Source organism: Gallus gallus, chromosome 2, assembly GCF_016699485.2.
Source record: "Gallus gallus isolate bGalGal1 chromosome 2, bGalGal1.mat.broiler.GRCg7b, whole genome shotgun sequence".
NCBI classification, from domain to species: domain Eukaryota; kingdom Metazoa; phylum Chordata; class Aves; order Galliformes; family Phasianidae; genus Gallus; species Gallus gallus.
Window position 1 is genome coordinate 43,870,986 of NC_052533.1, and position 20,009 is coordinate 43,890,994.

The window sequence follows — 20,009 nt, forward strand, 5'->3', positions numbered from 1 at the left end:
CAGGACACATTTTCCATCATCATTTTTGAGTGCATTAATTTTTCAAAGTCTTGGTAAAGATTCAACTTGGGGGCCCTACAGCAATGCTTCTGGACTGCTACAAGCATACTACACAACTACTGGAGTAATTCAATAAGTATCTCCTTTATGCAGCACTACAGGGAGATTTCAAAGCCCCTTCAAAGAGGAGCACCATTAACCCTGCCTGGTAAGCCTGAGGATGGTCATGAGCTACTCCTTGTGTTTGCAGCAAATTACCAGCAGTATTTCATGACTGCTTTAAACATCTACAGAGTCCTCCCATGTAGTTTTATTAAGAAACATAATTGGAATGATGTTAGTTGAGCAATTAGTCCCTGATGGTCTCTCAGGCAATCATAGGAGTGCCTACAATCTCTAGCCATGCAGGGTGCATCATGGTGCCCTGTTAGCAGTGGCAGTCCTAAGAGAAATTCCCCCCTTCTCAAACAGGTTCCCCCACCATAGCTTGGCCAAATCTCATTTCTACCTGAATGTGGCTCTGACAAGCACAGTTTTTTCTGCCTTCTAATGTCTACCCAGACTGTGTAATTTCATGCTGCTACAGTATAGTGGACTAATGCCATGAGATCACGATTCTCCTTAAACTTCTTGGTGGCAGCAGGACACCAATATCACATTCAGCAGTAACTGTGGAAATGAATATTAGGGGATCTAAAACTGCCATAGTTTTTTTGTTGTTGTTGTTGTTTGTTTGTTTGTTTTTCCCCTAATGCTACATCTGTTGCTCTGGACTTAAATTAAATGGACAAAAGCTGTGATTGCTGAGTGACAGCCACTGTGGGCTCAGTTTTTCGAGACATGCTCACAGACTTGTGGGTTTAGACAGGGAGCAGAAGCCCATGCTTCTAATGACCATTTTTTGACTGGCATATTGCTTCCCTCTTGCCAGACCAGCTTTTCATTCAGCACATTGCAGAAAAGTCAGCTCATTGAGCAGATCAGTGATCAAAGGTGTTCATAGTGCAAGGCCTAGAACTAGGTCATTCAGTTCCCCACCAGATTTTATCATCTATCTCTTTTATTAGTGAACTCTGCAGGAAAGGTGGCTTGTTACATTCCTTGGGCATTTAAATGAAAGCCTTCACTGCTTCTGTCTATGCAAAATCATGAGATAAAGTTTTGTTTAATGCAGAAGAGCCCATTCCTGGAGGTACCAGCTGCCATGCCGTACTTGCTGTAGAGCTCATGCTTTACTCTAACAATTATATCTTTCTGAAAGCTGCTTCATGGGGTAGCTGAAAATTATTTAAACCATTCTCCATATACAACAGAGACGACAGACTGCAACAGCAGTGTTAGCATCATGAATATTCCCTTTAGGTCTTTTCTTTCTACTATCTCCACCACTAGTGACTAAATCCAAGCCTACATGACGATGCAGGCTTTAAGACATCCCAATTCCTTTGTGGCATTGCATTGGTGACATGGCACCATTTACTTGAAAATAATCCTGGAGGAACAGCTTCATCTGCATTGGCCATTGCTGAGTTTACCCTGTGGTAAAATGTACACCTTTGGTTTCTTCCAGGATTTTAAGGGAAGGGCAACTCACAAGCACTCATCTTCCCACTGATAAAACACACCACTTCCAACAGCAGTGCTAGAATTGAAAGTACGCAATGAATTATGCGGCTAGACATTCTCAGGAGAGCTAAGACCTAGTTAGGCTTTATTGCTCACCACTGAAAATCAGCGTGGTTTGGGAATTAGCCTGCAGACTTTCCAAGATCACAACTGGCACCGCTGCTCTGAAAGCCAGGCTACGGGAGGGTGACTAGGATAGAGCTGTAGACTGAAAGCTGCAGAACCCCACTATAAGACATCTTTTCTTTTCACTGACAAACCCACATGAGATTAATGTGCAGAGAGTTATTAATCCTCCTACAAACAGATCATTTTTCAGTTCATTAAACATTATTGTTAAACTACCAGCAACTCTTCCTCCATTACTCACCCCTGAGAAGAGCAGCTCACAACTATATGGGAGCAGAAATAGATTTTAAGCTGTTTCATCCAATGAAATCTTACAATGTGCAGGATTTTGTTGTTGTTGTTGTTATTATGTGGTTTCTTTGATGGGGATGGACAGTGAAACTTGGTTTGTTTACACTGTGGTATTTCATCAATGCTGAAGAGGTGTATCTATTCAGTTCAGAAAATATTTATTTTACACTTCCAGAACTTATACAAACAGCAGAGCTGACTGACCTCTTCTCCTCTCCTCCCTTCCACCACCTTCCTTGACTCTTGCCTTCCAGAAATATAAAAACACAACCCTGTGCCTCTCTACCTTACACAGTGGTTCCTTAGGAGAGGACTCTGCAGGCACTTGGAACCACCCCTTGCCTCAAGCCTGAATTTCAGCAGGAGATCTTCTCTGCACCCTGCTTGTGCTGCTAATTGGGATGTGGAGAAGTGTGGTTTGAAGGATGTGGTGAAGGAAGAAGGGAACCAGGTGAATAGTATATTTTGGTGGATCTTTTCCCACCCTGCCTTTGAAGAGCAAAGGAAAAAAAATGATATTCTCTCTGTAAGAAAAGAACAAGTTGGGGAGGAACACATGGGACTGGTTAAGAAATTATAGGAATCTTAGAAATCTGATAAAATGCAGATACCTCTGAAAACACTTACGACCCTGCCAGTCTGGGTTTTAAATTAATCTGGTTTTACTTGCAAAACATATTTGCTCAAAAATCTAACCAAACTATGACTTTCAGACCTAGCCCATGAATGCAATTTCAAGTGTCCAGAACAGCTATTAGCGTAGTGAAACCTCAGGTTTTCATCCAAACCAATAACTGGTAGTCCAAATTTCTTTACTGAGAGATCAACAGATTCGTTTTTAGCTACGTCACAGCCATAGTTACATAAAAGCAATATCATGGCCCTGAGAATAACCCTTCCCTTATGCAATGCAGTCAGCTCTGTTCTTCAGCTAGGAGCCCAGTAAAGAATCTACATGCATTGAAGATCCTCACTTTTCAGTGAGTAACAAATCCTACTTGTTTTTGCAGTGTTAAAGTACCCACCTGTCTTCAGCAGAGACAGAAGGAGTTTACACAAAATGCTTAGGTTGCTAGCTAGAAATTGAGCCCACCCAGTGTGTAAAATGGCAGCACTTCCACTAGACTGATTAAGGCTGGCCTATGTAGCTCCAAATGGCTTTCTCACTGATATCTAGGCTGATGCTCTCAGTCTCTAAGTTTTATGACAAGTCCTTACATACAAAAGTGTGCAATGTGTGAGTCATGCTTACAGCTTTAATCTAGGCCAGGACTGAAATCGGTAAGGATTACACTAATCTGTCGAACAAATTGTTTGGCTTGGGATTCTGTATCTTGTAATCAACACATTCCAGAATTAAGTGACATGTCTGCAACTCCTTGCTTCCGAGGGAACCTGTGTGCTTTCCAAACACACAAGACAGTTCCAGTTGTTTGGTTTCCCAAAATGGAACTCGAGGAGAGGATTAGGAGAGCTTTGGGCAAAGTATGGAAATATAATTAGGCATCATTAGGCAATCCCTAGGCATCATCTGCAATCAATAGGCACTCAGGCACCTGAGAGACTTGCTGGAGCCTGCCCTTAAGCACTACTGGCAGTTTCCAAAGGGGGTCTAAGCAGCTGTTAGCTGGCCTTACAGGCTGCATCCATTTGTAAGTTCACATCCAACAGTAATACCAGTGGAAGGGGACTATGTCCTGAATCAGGATTTTGCCATTGCTCACCTTGCCACCTCTTACATCACACCGGTAGGCAGGCAGACCACATAACAGCAGTGCCATCAAATGCTGCAGTTCTGAAACTCAGTTCTTAAACTCACATCCAGTGCCTACTTTCACGATATTTGGAGAGGGGCAGGCACTAGCTTGTGATGTTGAATGGTGCATAGTGCCGTGGGCTCCTAGTATTGTAACGAGCTTGTTCATGCTGAGTAAAAGTGACTCCTTTTCATTTTAGTGGCACCATATCATCAGATCCTCCTCTGTCATAAAATCATAGCTTCAATTTCCCCGCTTTATCAATAGATGACCTTTTTTCTCTCTCACATATAATAGTTGGATCACTTAAGACTGCTCTGAATGCAGCCAGGGTCAGTGTCTGAGTCACCAATGCGAATGCAGTGCCATTTTCCTGAAGTTGGTTGCTTTCCCTCCTTTTCTTATTCCCCATTCACAGTTGCCATTTTTGGCATCTTGTCCCAGAGGCGCTCCATGCTCCTGCCCCAGGAATAATTAGCTGCTTCCTGTGGGGCCATGCTGAGGCGGCTGTAGTCTTGCAGAACTGAGTGTCCTTGAGCACGCAGCAAGCTACAATTGCCATACTTGAGAGTGACGTTAACCAGAATGACCTGAAACACTATAAGAGCTCAGCAGCCCCAAAAGGAAGAGACATCTCAACCAGAAGAGTAGGTCACCTTTCCTCAAGGCTACCATTTCAACAGAATCTGAAACTTTCCACATAGCTAATCTTAATGGAACTGAAATGCACACAATAGATGGGAAAAAAAAAAAAAAAAAGCAATTTTCAGAACCTTCTACATTTCAGGAAATGCTATTGATTTATATGTTTAGAATGGTATTTATATACTTCTTATTATATACTTATTATCAGGAAGCCTTCCACATGTGAACTGAAGATGTTAAGCTACATTTTGGATTACAGCTTGTTCTGCAGTGCGGCTGCATGGGATGGCAGTAGAAAGGCAGCACCAGAGGTAACCGAGGTAACCTACTCCATGTCTGCCACCTCTGGTTTGAGATCTTAAAAGTGATGACATCAGTCAGGTCCTTCAGCAGGTAAGACAGCTGGAGGGGAGTACATCATTCTCATGGAGCACACCGTCAGGTTCCCAGTGGCTGAACCAACCAAATTTCTCTAGCCAGTATTGGAGAGGGACTGATGCCTTACCTTCTATCACTGAGCCTTGTCTACACTTTTGTATCCAGAGAGTGGTGATCAATGGCTCAATGCCAGGGTGGAGATCAGTGATGAGTGGTGTCCCTCAGAGGTTCGTACTGGGACTGGTGCTCTTTAGCATCTTCATCAGTGACATGGACAGTGGAATCAAATGCACCCTCTGCAAGTTTGCAGATGGCACCAAGCTGTGTTGTGAAGTTGTCACGCCTAGGGACAGGATGCTATTCAGAGGGACCTAGACAGGCTTGAGCAGTGGGCCCAGGAGAACCTCAGGAGGTTAAACAAATCTAAATGCAAGGTCTTGCACCTGCTTTGTGGCAACCTGACAATCAGCACAAGCTGGGGGATGTAAGGATGGAACACAGCCCTGATGAAAAGGACCTGGAAGTACTGGTGGATGGGAAACTGGATATGAGCGAACAATGTGGAGCAAGGACCCCTCAAGGCTGCTCATCTCTGTGATCAGGTAGGAGCAGCACGATCCTGCTCTGCAGCCTCCTGGCCCCCCCCTCAGGACTGACCTAGGGCTGTATGTGGGCCTTGTGATACTGTGGGGGCCTGCAGAGCTTGGGGTCGTTGCAGGAGCCAGACAGCTGTAAGGAGGGCTCCAAGCTGGAGTGGGGCCTCCTCTGCTGGGCCCTCAGGAACCCCCACCTGCAGTGCTGCGTTCAGCTCAGCCTCCCCCAGCATAAGGATTGGAACAGTTGGAGGGAATACAGAGGAAGCCATGAAGCTGCTTGGAGGAAAGAGTACTTCTCTTATAAATAAAAGCTGAGAGAGATGGGGCTGTTCTGTCTGGGGAAGAGAAGTCTCCAGGGAGACCTAATAGTGTCCTTACAGCACCTAAAGGTGGCCTGCAGGAAAGATGGGAATAGTCTCTCTGTCAGGGAATGCAGTGACAGCACAAGGGGTAATGGTTTTAGACAGAAAAGAGGTGAGTATAGATTAGTGATCTGGAAGAAATTCTTCACTTTGAAGGTAGCGAGACCCTGGCACAGCTGCCCACAGAATCTGTGGGTGCCCCATCCCTGGAGGTGTTCAGGGCCAATATGGGTGGTGCTCTGGGCATCCTGATCCTGCTCTAATTGATCTTGCCCACAGCAGGGAGTTGGAAGTAGGGAATTTTTAAAGTGGTTTCCGACCCTAGCTATTCTATGATTCTGCTCCCCTTTCCACTGTTCTTCAGCATCCAGAGGTCAAAGGAGTGAGACCTGCAGTGAGCACCAGCCCTGTGCCATACCGGGAGAGTCAAGGCACCATTTCCCTACTGCTGTAGAAACTGTAGTCTACACTCATCTACAAACAAACAGCAGCACTGAGTGAAAAATAAAGCTAGTTGGAAATAAGGCTTGACTAGGAAGTCTGATAGGTGCGTTCAGGTTGGATATTAGGAAAAATTTCTTCTCAGAAAGAGTGCTGAGGTACTGAAACAGGCTGCCCAGGGAGATGGTGTCTACTGGAGGTGTTCAAGAAACATGGAGATGTGGCACTGAGGGACATGGTTTAGTGGGCATGGTGGGGATGGGTTGATGGTTAGACTAAATTATCTTAGTGGTCTTTTCCAGCCTTGACGGTTCTGTGGTTCTATGTGCCTGCACAGCCCAGAAAGCCAACCATATCCTGGGCTTCACTCAAAGAAGTGTGGCCAGCAGGGTGAGGAAAGTGATCTTGCCCCACTGTTCTGCATTGGTGAGGCCTCACCTGGAGTACTGCATCCAGATGTGGAGTCCTCAGTACAGGAGAGACATGGACCTGTTGGAGTGCATCCAGGGGAGGGCCACAAAAATGAACCAAGGAGTGAAACACCTCCCCTACAAGGACAGGATGAGAGAGCTGGGGCTGTTCAGCCTGGAAAAGAGAAGGCTCTGGGGAGACCTGAAAGTGACTTTTCAGTCACTATAAAACAGGGCTACAAGAAAGAAGGAGACAGACTTTTTAGCAGGGTCTGTTGAGATGGGACAAAGAGAAATTGTAATAAACAAAAAGAAGGGAGATTTTGATTGGATATAAGGAAGATGTTTTTTTTACTATAAGGGTTGTGAGGCACAGGAACAGGCTGCCCAGAGAGGTAGTGAGAGCCTGGCCTTGAAGACATTCAGGATCAGGCTGGAGGGGGCTCTGAGCAATGTGACCTAGGTGCAGGTGTCCCTATTCATTGCAGGGGAGTTGGACTAGATGGCCTTTAAGGATCCCTTCCAACTCAAATAGTTCTTTGATCCTATATACCAACTGCTGCAAAGAGAGGAAGGATATGTCTGTACCTGTTCAGGGTCCCACTTGCAGGGCCTCAGCTCAAGGCAGGTACAAGTCAGAGAAGGTTCATCAGAGAGGTACCTCTTCTGAGATCAGTATTTTCAACTTACAGGCGGGAATTTTAATTCTACGTTTCATGCTGATATTCAAACACTTACCAAGGAAAATAAAGTATTTTTCTCCCAAACAGTTCACTTCTGCCTTCACATACAATTTCATGGTGCTACAATAGGGTACAGACATACGGGAAGGCATGTGAAAATATATGAACAAGCTATTTCAGTCTTGGAAGTAAAACCAGAAGAGTGCATCTTTGCTGCAAACCATGTCCAATCTGCAGTTCTGTGAGCTTCATGGCTTTTCAAAGGGGCAGAGTTGGTGCCATACAAGCAGACACAGGACAATCTTCCTTGTGCTTTTGAGCAGTGCATGCTGGAAGCTCAAGTCCTGTGAAGCTGGAAATCAGACCATGAACAGATGAACAGCTTTCCTCCCGTGGCCCACATTAAGATGGGGAGACCAAAAGCTCAAAGATTTACAGAGTGCAACACCAACGTAATTTGTCACTTTTGATTCTCATAGCTATGGGGTACCCACCCTATTGGAACAGGATTGTAACTGGTAATTGAATGAAATACACTACCATGGAAAACAAGCAGCTGAGGATTTTCAAACATTTGCTAACTCACCTACCAACCTGATAATTAACACCTTTCCATTGCTTTCACACACACAAAAAAAAACAACCCAAACCAAAATATTTTTCACTGCAGCCTATTGAATTTAAAGTTGAGCGTGGATTCAGCACAACCAAAAGAAAGGGAGACTTACAAATACGTTCAGCAAGGAACATGAACTTCATTTTGAGTTAGTCTGATAGCTGGCAGGAAATGTTGCACGAGGACCCCAGAATATAGGTGCGTCTTATGTATCAATCCAGAGGGGCTTACATCTCCTCACCCTCCAAAATTAGGTCTCAGTGATGTAAATGTACCTGGTTTTATGGAACAGTGCTCGTTGAAATAAGTTACAAAATCACAGTGCGCCCCACCACCAGTCCAGAGAGCATCAAACACTGAACCCAGCCTTTATAATGCACGCTAAGAGGGTCCATGAGTATCTGAAATTGCTGAGCAGAAGGCTCAGCATTCCTGCTTTTACTAGGAAAAAAAAAAAATCAAACAATAGTCATAGAAACATACATACATACATAATCTTAAGAAAACGGGTTTAAATTACTGACAGATTTATCTGGAGACATAACTTCACACGTGTCTGTGCTATATTCTGGCATGGCACATATTGCAATTGCATGCCCAATGATTGGAACCAGGCTCACTGGTGCAAGCCATCTACCCATTTGATAGAACTGGCTTTGGAGTTTCAGAAAGTCAGCTTTCATGGACACGATGTACTTTGGAACCTCGTAATCACATAACGCTTCACTTCTCAAAAAAAAAAAAAAGAATGCTAACATACAAAAGGGAAGTTTCAGTTGCACAAAGTTCCATTTATTCACCTGAATCATCCGAAGGCCAAGGGAAAGACTGCTACTGACTCATAGCAGCATCTGAATCAAGTGTTGAGTTAGAAATCACTGTACAATTTCAGCTTAGGAAAAAATACAAGCTTCCTAGAAGATCACATGGTGATAAAGTTTTATCCTTTCATAGCCAAAGCCATAGGAGTACTGTCCAACACTTACTCACCAGCTCAGAACATTTTTCTCTTCTATGACAGCTGTAATAAAAGCCAGTTACAGTTTTGATGTTACAGATTTTTTTATAAGTGTTTTTCAAACTCTTTTTTAATTTGTACCCACAGAAATTCAAAGCGTTTTGAGTGCTCAAGGATTCCATCTCTAATGGGCTGCTTCCAACTCATACATCTGTTGGAGAGGAACGAACCCCCAAGCACTATCCATTCCCAGGTCCACTCAGATAACTGTGTAAGGGCTCAGGCAGCCTGGCGTGGCACAGGAGAGGACTTTCAGCCATACAAACTTCTGACCCCTAGTAGGGCCACTGCTGGCATCTGTCATTGTTTTGACTGCTTCTGCAGCACAGGTTCCTTACAGCACTTTCCTGTAGACATCAGGGCCTGGCATGCAGTCACTCCCATTTTCCTCTCACACACCCACCCACCCAGTTTCTCTCCTCTGCCTCAGTCCAGCAGAACCATTCCCAACCCCAATGCTTCTCTGAGCCTGCAAACACAATAAACCTGAGTGGACAAGAACCAACTCCTTCCCTCCAAAAGCAAATCACTTCCCATTAATTTCCCTCCCAGAACCGCCTTGCCGTCAGAGGTGCTGGAAACTGGAGATGGACAACATCTTTTCGTGGTCCCTTGCCATTAGTTGACTTTAACTTGTTAAAAAGACATTGTGGTCACTGCCATTGTGGCCTCTACCAGTGAACTTTTCTCCTCTCTAAGGTGGAGCACTGGGACCACCCTGTACAAGGTGTGCAAGAGGCTGTGATGGCATAGGGAAGCCATAGGGTACCAGCCATAGGGAAGGGGTACATCAGGGACAGATCTCTGATTCTCTTCCTGTCAGGTAGAAGAAATTGCTTTTAGGGTACAACTTCACACAGGTTATGAGTGCACAATCACCTGGGAGTTTTACCAAAATTTCCCTCTGCATTCCCTGGTTTGTTGTCACGCTCAGCATGTACTGTCTTCCATTGCCATCTAGGGATACAGACTGGAAACAGCAAGCAGGCATTTACATAAGCTTTATTTAAAACATATTTCAAGCTGATAAAATGGGTTGGTCTGACAGAGGCTGGTTATTTAGTTGCTTTTTGGGAAGAAAAAAAGGCCAGGATCCTCACTTTCTCCTAAATATTTAGATCACTTCAATCCCATTTGTCACACAGAACGGATGGTAGGTAAGCACACGCCACAGAAGTCAGCTCACACCTCTGCATTGCAGAACACTGCTTCAAACCTGGCTGCTGTTAATCTCAAGCACTTCTGCACTTTTCAATCAACGCCATACACATTTTCTTCTTTCTTAAACAAAAGCTGTCTGGATGCACACAGGTTTTGGCTGTTACAAGCCCAGTTTTGGAACTATTTGTATAACCTACCATCAAAGGCCCACTTTTGAATAAAAAACCTAGTGGGTGCTTTGCCAGTACCAACACTATAAGGTGCAGTCTGGAAAATACTGTCCTTCCAATTTCAACAATTTCAGGACAATTCCTCTTGATCCATACTTGCATCGGGACTGGAAAAAAGTCAACCCCTTTTCTTCCTAGATCACTAAACTACTCCAGAGGCATAAATTGCAATTGATGCAGCTTTCAGCAGCTATGCTGTTCCCATCACATAGCTGTGCTGCTGGGTAAGTAGAGCTGGGCAGCTCAACCTGGGTAGCTCAACCTTGGCAGCTTCAGGCTTGCCAAAAGCTCACACAATCCATGCTGTGTCTTGCTGCAAGGGGATCTGTAAGAAAGCACTGCTTAGGGGATGATTTAGAGCACTGAGATAAACACAAGAACTCTTCTGGGCAAGAAATGCCTGTTACATAATGTAAGAGAGGCTTCTATATTAATAGTTGGTTAATAGAAACATAGCCCCACAAGTCAGGCACTTGAAGATTATCACATTACCTCTTTGCATTCAGTTGTTTCCCCCAAGCTTCCCTTTAAAACATTCTTAATGCCTTCTTCCTGAAAACATTTGAGTAGACAGCTGATAACAGAAACTAATCAGAGATAAGATAATCATCTCTTGTGATTTAGGTGAGTTGGGAGTCCACCGAGTAAATGCAGTGAAGGATACAGCCTAGACAATTCCAAGTATCACATCACCTTGTATTTTTTTGCTTAACACCCTGTAGAGCCTTGAGACAGCCGTGTAAAAGTGGTACTGCCATTTTAAGCAACCAACTGAGCAAGTTTCCTTTGCATTTCCACTGCCTGCAGCCTCATCCAGCAACAGGCAACTGCTAGCAACAGGGTGCTTTCATTTTGTGTATAAAATTATGCCCTCAGACGTTCACTTGTTCTCTGTTTGCCAGCCTTGCCCACTTCCAGTTTTGCAGGGCTTTTTTCCCCTACTGCAAATTTCCACAGTGGACTACTGGCAAGTTCCCTCATTCAGAGGGAACCGTCCTGAAGTTGTCAGGATGTCTTATCAGGCAAAGAAAAAATAATTGAAGGACTATAACACACCAACAGCAAGCATCCAGCTCTATCAGATCACACACCCTAACCAGCATGTTCTGGTAGTCTAGATTTATTGCTGGAGACACTGCTGTGTACCAAACTGACTGCTATCAAATCCAGCTAAGGCATGGAAACTGCACAGCTGCTCCTGCACAGTGCAAGGCAGGCACCAGCAGATGTATTAGCTTCAGGTGGGGTGACCCAAAGGGCTCTGAGCTGCACAGTGATCCAGACACCTCTTTCCTCCTCGCCCCCTGCAGAAACACAATGCATTATGCACTTACCTTCCAGTGTTACTGAACAATGATTTGGTTTCACTGTGACTTTGTTCTAAGAATGAAACAAGTTACAGATGCCGTGAGATGCCCCTCCCCTTGGTGGCCCAATGTCCTTCAGAAGCAGCTCAGTGAGGTAGGCATGGCAAGCAAGGGTCGGTGAGGATTCCAGTGTTCAGCTGCTTTCAAACAAAACACTATTCAGAGTGTTCCACCAATAAACAAAAGCACTGCTGGACAATCAGGAAATATCTTCATGCCACTGCAAAACCGTACCTAAGGGAAAGGTGGGTAAGGAAGCAAAATGCTTTTCTCAGTATTTCCTATGACTTTTTTTTTTCATACCGAAATCTCACTCATTCTCTTGAATAATTCATGGCTCATTTTACAAGTTATTATTGGACAGAGGAACCCAGACACTGGTTTTGTTCTGCATCTTGAAATCCCAATCCAAATCTGTGCTTTGAGTTACAGGTGCTGTAGGACTGACAAGTGTGTTTGCAGAGCTATCTTTTTCACCAGTGTTAACAAGTACAGATGTGTTGATACTACTGATGCATGTTGATGCAGCCCGTCAGTCATCAGGAGATAAGCCCATTGCTGTAGATGTACAGCTTCCTCTGCAACAGGGGCTGCCCTTAGTTGATTTTTCCAGCAGGACCATGGTATACCAAAAATGGTATAGACCATTTTTAACCTTCCTCCTGCAGAGCTACTCTCCGGTTATACATCTTTGTATTTGACATTTGCTGGGTGCACCTAAATGAGCGCCCTCCTACTTCACACCATGGACAGCTACTGAAACAACTGCAGTGCCACCTCTCGTGGAGTCAGGAGCTCCAGCATGACACCCGAGTCGTCTGTTTGTACTGTAGGAACGGTGCTGTTTCCATACCTAATTTGAGAGGGACCACAAACAGCTACAGATGAATCCCATCTTCAATTCAGCTACTCTAACTGAAGTTTCAATATAATACATAGATTAAAGTGGTGGGTTTCTTTTTCCACCTGCATCATCATAGCAGAGATGGCTTAAAATGTGGGGGAAAAATATTATATACACAAGTCTCAGATGTCACATTCTAAAACAGCTAAGACCAAACTTGTGCACGCATTAGTGGCTTCATTTTAAAACACTGCTTATCCAAGAAATTGGATTATCTTCTACCTAAAATTTCAGACCTCAAGCCAACAGTCATTGTCCTGTTTTAAAGCTAAGATCATCAAGTCTCAATACTTTTAAGTAAGCTAACATGGCTTACAGCAGAAATTTAAAAGTGGAAACATAATATTCCTTGAAGAAATCAGCTCTATTGCAAAAGGATCACATCATCATTAAATGGTACTTCTATCTTTCACCAAAAAAGAAAAACCAACCCTTTCTTACTAGTATTAAAATTTCATTTGCTTTAGGAAAAAAATGCATACATAAAACAACAACGGTACATTTTATTTCAGAAGATTGTTGTCTCAGCTCTCTAGCAATACTTTAATACAGGTTACGACTTATCCAAGTAATTATCAAATGGCCTGTCACATTCTTTAACTTTATAAATACTAGTCTCATACGTATATTCACATAATAAGATAAGGCTGAGCCAAATTAAACAAGGGTGTCACATGAAAACTCAGTACCCCGGAGCCATCCAGGAGGATTAAGAACTGCTGACTGGAACTCGAAGTACCTGTCCTATACTGTAAGATCAGAGCAGTACAGTCTGTAAGAGGGCAGCACACGAGATGAAATCTTACACAAACTATAACCAGAGCATCATGTTACAGCAGGGGGCACTGCCTCACCCCTGCTTACTGGTGGTCTGTGGATACATTATGCATCTATAAGGCACCAGCATAGTGATTACAGTCGGGATGGCAGAAAGGATAAATGCAGAACTCTGCTTTGTTTTTAGATGTGTAAGATAAGCTCCTAACAACCATTCACAAGTTCTATGATGAGTTTAGATGCATTTAGAACCTTAAATGCTAAGCTCTCGAGGAAATTCTATTATGTGTTTTAAAAATACGCAAACAGGGATAGCAATGCTAGAAGTCGACTCCAGGAAAATCTAAGCTATGACAGACTAAAGAGACAAGCTTATTTCCTAAGGTTTTGTGTTCTGTTTTCTCCCTCCAAATTCTTATCCAGAATAAAACACTTTTTGTTTAGGCTGTACAAAGATCATATTGCAGGAAAGGAGACATTAAGCAATGCCACTGTGCACATACTATTCATTGGTTCAATTTGTACACTCCTTTTCAAAGGTTTTTGCTTGGGAAAGTTACTGCTCATCTGCCCACAGCTGTGCTCCTCACATTTGTCTCTGATACAAAGGGCCAGACTTGGTAGACCACACGGGCAGGTTTAAGTGCCTGATAATTCACAGAAAAATGGAAAGCTTACAGACTTAAACCACTATCTTCTATAAATACTGACTGCTACCAGAGTTTGGGAAGCAACAGTCTCCTTAAACAGATGAATGCTCTGAACAGCCAATTCCAATAACTTATCCATACAACAGCCTACTTCAGCTTATTGGCCAGCTATAATAGCCTAATATACCTATGCATAGCAAGGCTACAAAACGGCAGTTCCGGCATCCAACTGCAGCTAGCAACTAAACCTTGGTTATTTCTAAGGAGGCAATCCTGGAGTATAGAGGCTTCATAATATTCCAACAAAAGAAAACACCACTATCTGCAGTCTGAGCTTGCAAAGCCTCAGTCCCTGCAGGTTTACACGTGTTTTCTATTACTAGCTCCCTTTTCCTGCCTCAATAATTACAGGCAACGTGCTATTTTCTAATTTATCCTGGGACAAAGTTGGAAAACTGGCTTCGCTGTGAAAGTGTGTTTCCCATGCAGTAACTTAAATAGCTCTTTTTTTCTAGCCTCATGTTCTTCAGCTTTCCTGAAACACAGGTCTGTATTTCAAGTAGGCTGAGTTTTGACAGACCTTTCAGTACAAGACAATAGAACATGAAATTGTGGAAGCCTTTTCTCTGGAAGGAGAGGCTTGTGCTCGTAAGGTGGTTAGCCACAATCTCATCCTGACACAACTTTTCAACAGTTCAAGGACAAATTCCTGTGTTCTTTCTAGCAAGATGAATTTTTGCTTGCTGCAACAACAAATCCCATCAATTTGAACTTAAAATGTATTACTTTTTCCCTCTCGTTTTTGCTCTTCAAAGGTCAAAGCACAAGCAGCTCCACCAGTACAGCATAAAAATCAAGCCACCTATCAACACAAGACTCCTCCTTTCAGAAAGCAGTCTTACATGAAGTGAACAAAATAAAGTTTCTTATTTATTTCAAGTAGAATGACTACAGAGAAATGACTCAGCTTAGGTAATGAAAGTTAACGGAACATCATCTGCAATGAAGACTGACTCAGTAACACATGAGACTTGCTAATCATTTGGTAATCTCCAATTGAAAAACCCACTACAAGTACTCATGCAGTATCAGTGAAACAGAAGACTATACTGTTTTTTGGGGTTTTTTTTTCCCCTACTGGGTGACAGAACAAGCTTTGAAATAAAATGTCTTCTTCCAGTATTTGATAAAACAAAGATCATTAAGTGCTACACACACCAAAGGATTAATCAACTGTGAATCAGGGCTTGGTAAACTTGTGGAACAATGACTTTATCTCACTAATGTGCAAGACTAGCATAATACTTCTCATTCTTTGGATTTTAGTTTCATGTGTTGATATTCTATGTTTACAGGAGGCTTTTCCTCCTCATCCTAAGCACGTAACACCTTAACAATATCCTCTCTTCTGGGACACCCTTCTGGAACAGAAAAGCCTGTAACTCCGGGAAGAATGCATGGAAATTGAAAGAGACCAAAGAGTGGATTCTTACAAGTACAATTATCTGTACCACATAGTACAAAGATGTCATAGGAATGCTCTGCAGTGCTCCCCTAGTTGCCGTTAGTGGCATAAAGGCTCTTACCTGGACTCATCAATCTAAAAATGTTCTAATGGGTTACAACTGAGCATTTGTCTAGAAAGACAAGTCTCTGAATATGAAGACTACAGACACAGGTGGTAATAAAGAAGAATGTGACAAATTTTCTCGCTGTCTAGTTTGGTAATCAATTTTTTTTTTCCCCCACATTCACCAGACAAAGTCATTTCATCTGTTAAGAGATGTGTCTTGCACGCAAAATACTAAATACTTACAGCTAACTAAAACTGGATGAGGAGCTTGGTAGAAAAAAAAAAACCCAACACCTCTATTATAACACTGAGTAAAGCCCAAATCAGCTTCCTCTATTAACACCCAAACCCCACAACAAAATCCTCCATATTAAAACTTTTCACACCAGAACAAAAGCCTGCTCCTTTCCTCACTTTTGCAGCTAACACTACCAGCTAATAGAAGTACTCTGCCTGCCAACGTTAAATGCTCAGTCATTGCAGAATCCAACTCAGTATTGTTCTCCTTCACTCTGACAGAAGAGATGAAAATCAAATGATTCGAGAGAAGCATTCAAGACCTAGATGTTTAATATACTCTCAGTAACAGCAGCTTTAAGTAGATCAACTTACGTTAGTTCTACTATGCTTAACACCATTACTACATACTGCAGTAAATTTTGGAGAGAAAATTCAGTTACTCAACAAAGAACATCTTATCATGCTGCTATTAATGTACACCTACATAAAAGCCTTAAAGCTCTAGTCTTACAGCTACAGCATAAGATCGCATCAAGCTAATCTACTGATTCATCAGCTAATACTTCATGTAGATTTGCCATTTTTTTTTCAGTAAGCAGTGAGCTGTACTTGCCACAAAACACTTCAGCCATTCTACAGTAAGGCTGCTGCACTAGTTTAAACCTTAAGCTAAAGCACTTCAGATATCCCAGAAAATACATCAATCAACTTTTATTTTTTAAGCAATAACACACACTATTTTAATACAACCCACACAGTTAAGTCAGGTGAAGAACAGTCAACTGAACAATCATCACTAAAACATTTCCATTGGAAATGTGCTGAAGTTCACAAGTGTCTTCATTACCACCTTACTGAAGTTTTCTTATGTGTTTCTAGTCTACACACCACATGTTTCACACAGTCATGCAAATCTGAAACCAATTCAGAATGGTGAGGAAATAGGGAAGTCCATTCACTGCAAAGATACATTTTTCACAGAAGAGCCAGGCTGGGTAGGACCAAACACTGCGGGATTCTTCATGGGAGTAGGGGTGGGTTAGAAACCATGAACCTTCAGTTGTTCTTCCTTGACAATGCCAATCTACAGGAGAAAAGCAACAAACTTCAGTAGAGCTTCCACGCGGAAGATATTGTGGTATTAAGTCACTGCAATCTTCTACTTTGATTAAAGAAACTGAAATACAGTATATACTCAAGAAAGCAGTGTTGCTTTCTGGACTGTTTCTGGGCCACAGAGAAGAATTTACTACGCAAAAAATAAAATCCTGTCAGATGTTGGTCTTATTGTGTAGTCCTAGCACTCAGTCTTCAATGGCTTAGAACCCCTGCATTGTGATTTACATCAGTAAGATAGTGGTGACAGCTTCATTCTCCAGAGAAGCACCAGTTAAAAAATTATGGTTTGCATCAAGCACTTGATTTACAAACGAGAACTTGAGTTGCACTGCCAGAAAACAAAAGGTACGTTGTAGCAGGGTAAATGCGCTCTAAAGCAACCTTTTTGCTCAAGGTCTACTCATCCTGCAAATGTCATCCTACTTTTTGGCAGCAAGTATAAAGGAACTACAATAGAAATCTTTAACTGCGTAATTAGCATCAGTGTCATCCAATCCACTATTATTTCCAGAGAGGTTTAGAATACTGCAAACTATATATCTGTAGTTCCTCACCTCCAAGAGGAATTGGCAAATGTTCTTCCTCTGGTCACCTTGAAGCTGGATAACTTCGCCGTATTCAGGATGCTCAATCACAGTGCCATTACAAGCAAATTTCTAGAGAGAGAGATTTATATTGTAAGACATCTAATGCGCATTTTGGTTTTGCTTAGTAAGCCTTTTCAGGAGAATTCTGTCACAAAAGCTGCTCACTAAGTTCCAATGCCAAATGCAGCAAAGGCTGTGTTTATTCTAGGTAGGTACTCTAACCTCTTTCTGAGAGCAAACTGAATGTGTCTGATATATACAGAGAGAAAAACCAAGCTGCTGATAGGAAATACAAGTAAAGACAGGATTAGCTACCATGCAAAAGAAACTGGCCAATACTAACTACAAGAAGAAAAAACAAAGGCCTAGTCTTCCAGCTCTGCACTACTGAAAATAAAAGTATTTTTACCCTACAAAAACTCAAGGTCTCTACTTCAATGGTAACCCAACTCAGACAGAAGCAGGAACGCAGAAATAATTTATCTCCAACTGATCTTACTCTTTACATCAACAATGCCAAATATTTGTGAAATTTAAATGAAAAAAACAGAATATGCTGAATTTTATTAACAGGAAAGGAACATCTGGCTTTTTAGCAAAAAGCTTCCATCACTGGACACTGATGGAACTTTTGAGAAAAACAGGGGAAAAGAATCTCAAAAGTGATGCCCACTATAAATAACGATATAAAACAGATGTTTGGTTACTTAGCATTTGTAGCTATCGTAACTCTTTCATCTTTATTCTTAAATCAACAGTTTCACCTTTTTGAAGGCTTTCACAAGTTTCTTCTTGTCATAGTCATCTGCAATTCCCTGAACGGTGGTTAGAGTCTTTCTTCCGTTTCGCTGTTGGATCCTTATATGAATGTAATCCTCAGTCCCTGCCGGGAGTAAGTCGTCACCCTTTGTAGCATCAGCAAAGGGGTCTACAAGAAGAAAAAACATCCATCTAAATCCCACGGAAGAAAAAAAGAACAAGCTCAAAACCCAACAATTTCTCACCTCACAAAGGTCTTTTTTTAAGGGATAATTTCACTCTTTTTCTCTTCTATTGCAAAATCTGTTAAAACCAAACTACTTTTCTGGAGCTGTATTAAGTCTTACCTAGCCTACCAACTCATCATAGTTCTCTTTAATACCTGCCTGGATATAACACTTTTCAGCCACAGTATTACTTTACTGCACTATTTATTTCTTGTAAACTGTAAATTGTGAAGCTCTGCACCTGAAATGAAGGCTCCTATAGAATATGTTCTTTTAAAAGCACATAATATTTCAAACAATCATTAAGTATTTTAAGGGGAAAAAAAGTTTGTAAGTTTGTAACTGTGTGCCATGACAACTACCACATTACCAGCATTTTCAGTCACAGACGTAATTCTTAAGGTAAAACTCTTAAGGTAAAACATAGCAACAGACACCAGGAGACACTAGATGCAGCATCTGAACCAAGCTCTCCTTGCACGTAACTTCAGGCAAGAACTGTAACAAAGTCATTTAGGCTTTAAACACAGAAATGCCAGCTCTGAAGTTCTGCCAAGCTTAAATGTACCCAACACATGTGAAACATGAAGGCATTTCATAAAAAGGGTTTCCATCCAGGTAATGGACTCATACAATCACTATGGTTAGAAAAGACCTCTAAGATCACTTTGTCCAACCACTGACCCCATCCCTCAGTGCCACATCTCCGTGTTTCTTGAACACCTCTAGGGACGGTGACTCCATCACCTCCTTGGGCAGCCTGTGCCACTGCCTCACTGCTCTTTATGGTAAGAGTTTTTTCCTAATATCCTGAACATCCCCTGGTGCAACTTGAGGCCATTCCCTCTCACCCTATTGCTTGTTACATAGGAAAAGAGGTCGACCCCCACCTCACCACAACCTCCCTTCAGATGACTGAAAGTGATCAGGTCTCCCCTAAGCCTCCTCTTCTCCTAACTGAACAATCCCAGTTCCCTCAACTGCTCCAGTCCCCTCACAGCTTCGTTGCCCTTCTCTGGTGAAGGCCCAAAACAGAGCGCAGTATTCAAGGTGCGGCCTCATCAGAGCCGAGTACAGGGGGACAATGCCCTCTCTGCTCCGGCTCACTACGTTATTTCTGATACAAGCCAGCAAGCAGCCAACAAGCAGTTGGACGTCCTTGCTTCTGTTAGCCCTTGTCGGAGCATAAGGCCAGGCAGCCCGAGGCGGCCGTGGACCGCAGCGCTGGGAAATGGCGGTGCACAAGGGGCTCCAGAGGCCCCGACGCTGACCGGGGCTCGTTTGGGGACGGCTCCGCGGCTACCCGGGGCAGGGAAGGGCGGCCGGCAGTCTCTTACCGAAGGATTGGAGATTCTGGATAGATGACATGCGATTCTGCGGCGAGAGGCTGGCGCAGCGGGGAAAGGCCGCGGCTGGCTCCGCTCGGGTCACGTCTGCGGCTCCGCAGTGCCGGCGGGGGCGGG

At 42.9% G+C, this 20,009-nt stretch overlaps 1 protein-coding gene across 1 annotated transcript; it reads right to left on the reverse strand.

Moving 5' to 3' along the window:
• Nucleotides 1-13,097: 13,097 nt before the first annotated feature.
• On the reverse strand, nt 13,098-20,006 carry EIF1B (eukaryotic translation initiation factor 1B). Its single transcript, XM_025147517.3, has 4 exons — nt 19,884-20,006; nt 18,325-18,488; nt 17,528-17,629; nt 13,098-16,938 (listed from the first exon to the last, which is right to left on the reverse strand). Exons 1-4 carry the CDS (start codon nt 19,912-19,914, stop codon nt 16,894-16,896), a joined length of 342 nt encoding a protein of 113 aa, XP_025003285.1. The 5' UTR covers nt 19,915-20,006; the 3' UTR covers nt 13,098-16,893.
• Between the last annotated feature and the right edge of the window lie 3 nt (nt 20,007-20,009).

What these genes read in the sequence shown, in the direction of transcription:
- EIF1B (XM_025147517.3), bottom strand. Translation starts at nt 19,914, where the DNA reads ATGTCATCTATCCAGAATCTCCAATCCTTCG. An exon ending in TTGTGAAAGCCTTCAAAAAG is followed by an intron (nt 17,630 to 18,324) that starts GTGAAACTGTTG and finishes CTCTCTCTCTAG; the next exon opens with AAATTTGCTTGTAATGGCAC. An exon ending in TTTGCCAATTCCTCTTGGAG is followed by an intron (nt 16,939 to 17,527) that starts GTGAGGAACTAC and finishes TTTCTCCTGTAG; the next exon opens with ATTGGCATTGTCAAGGAAGA.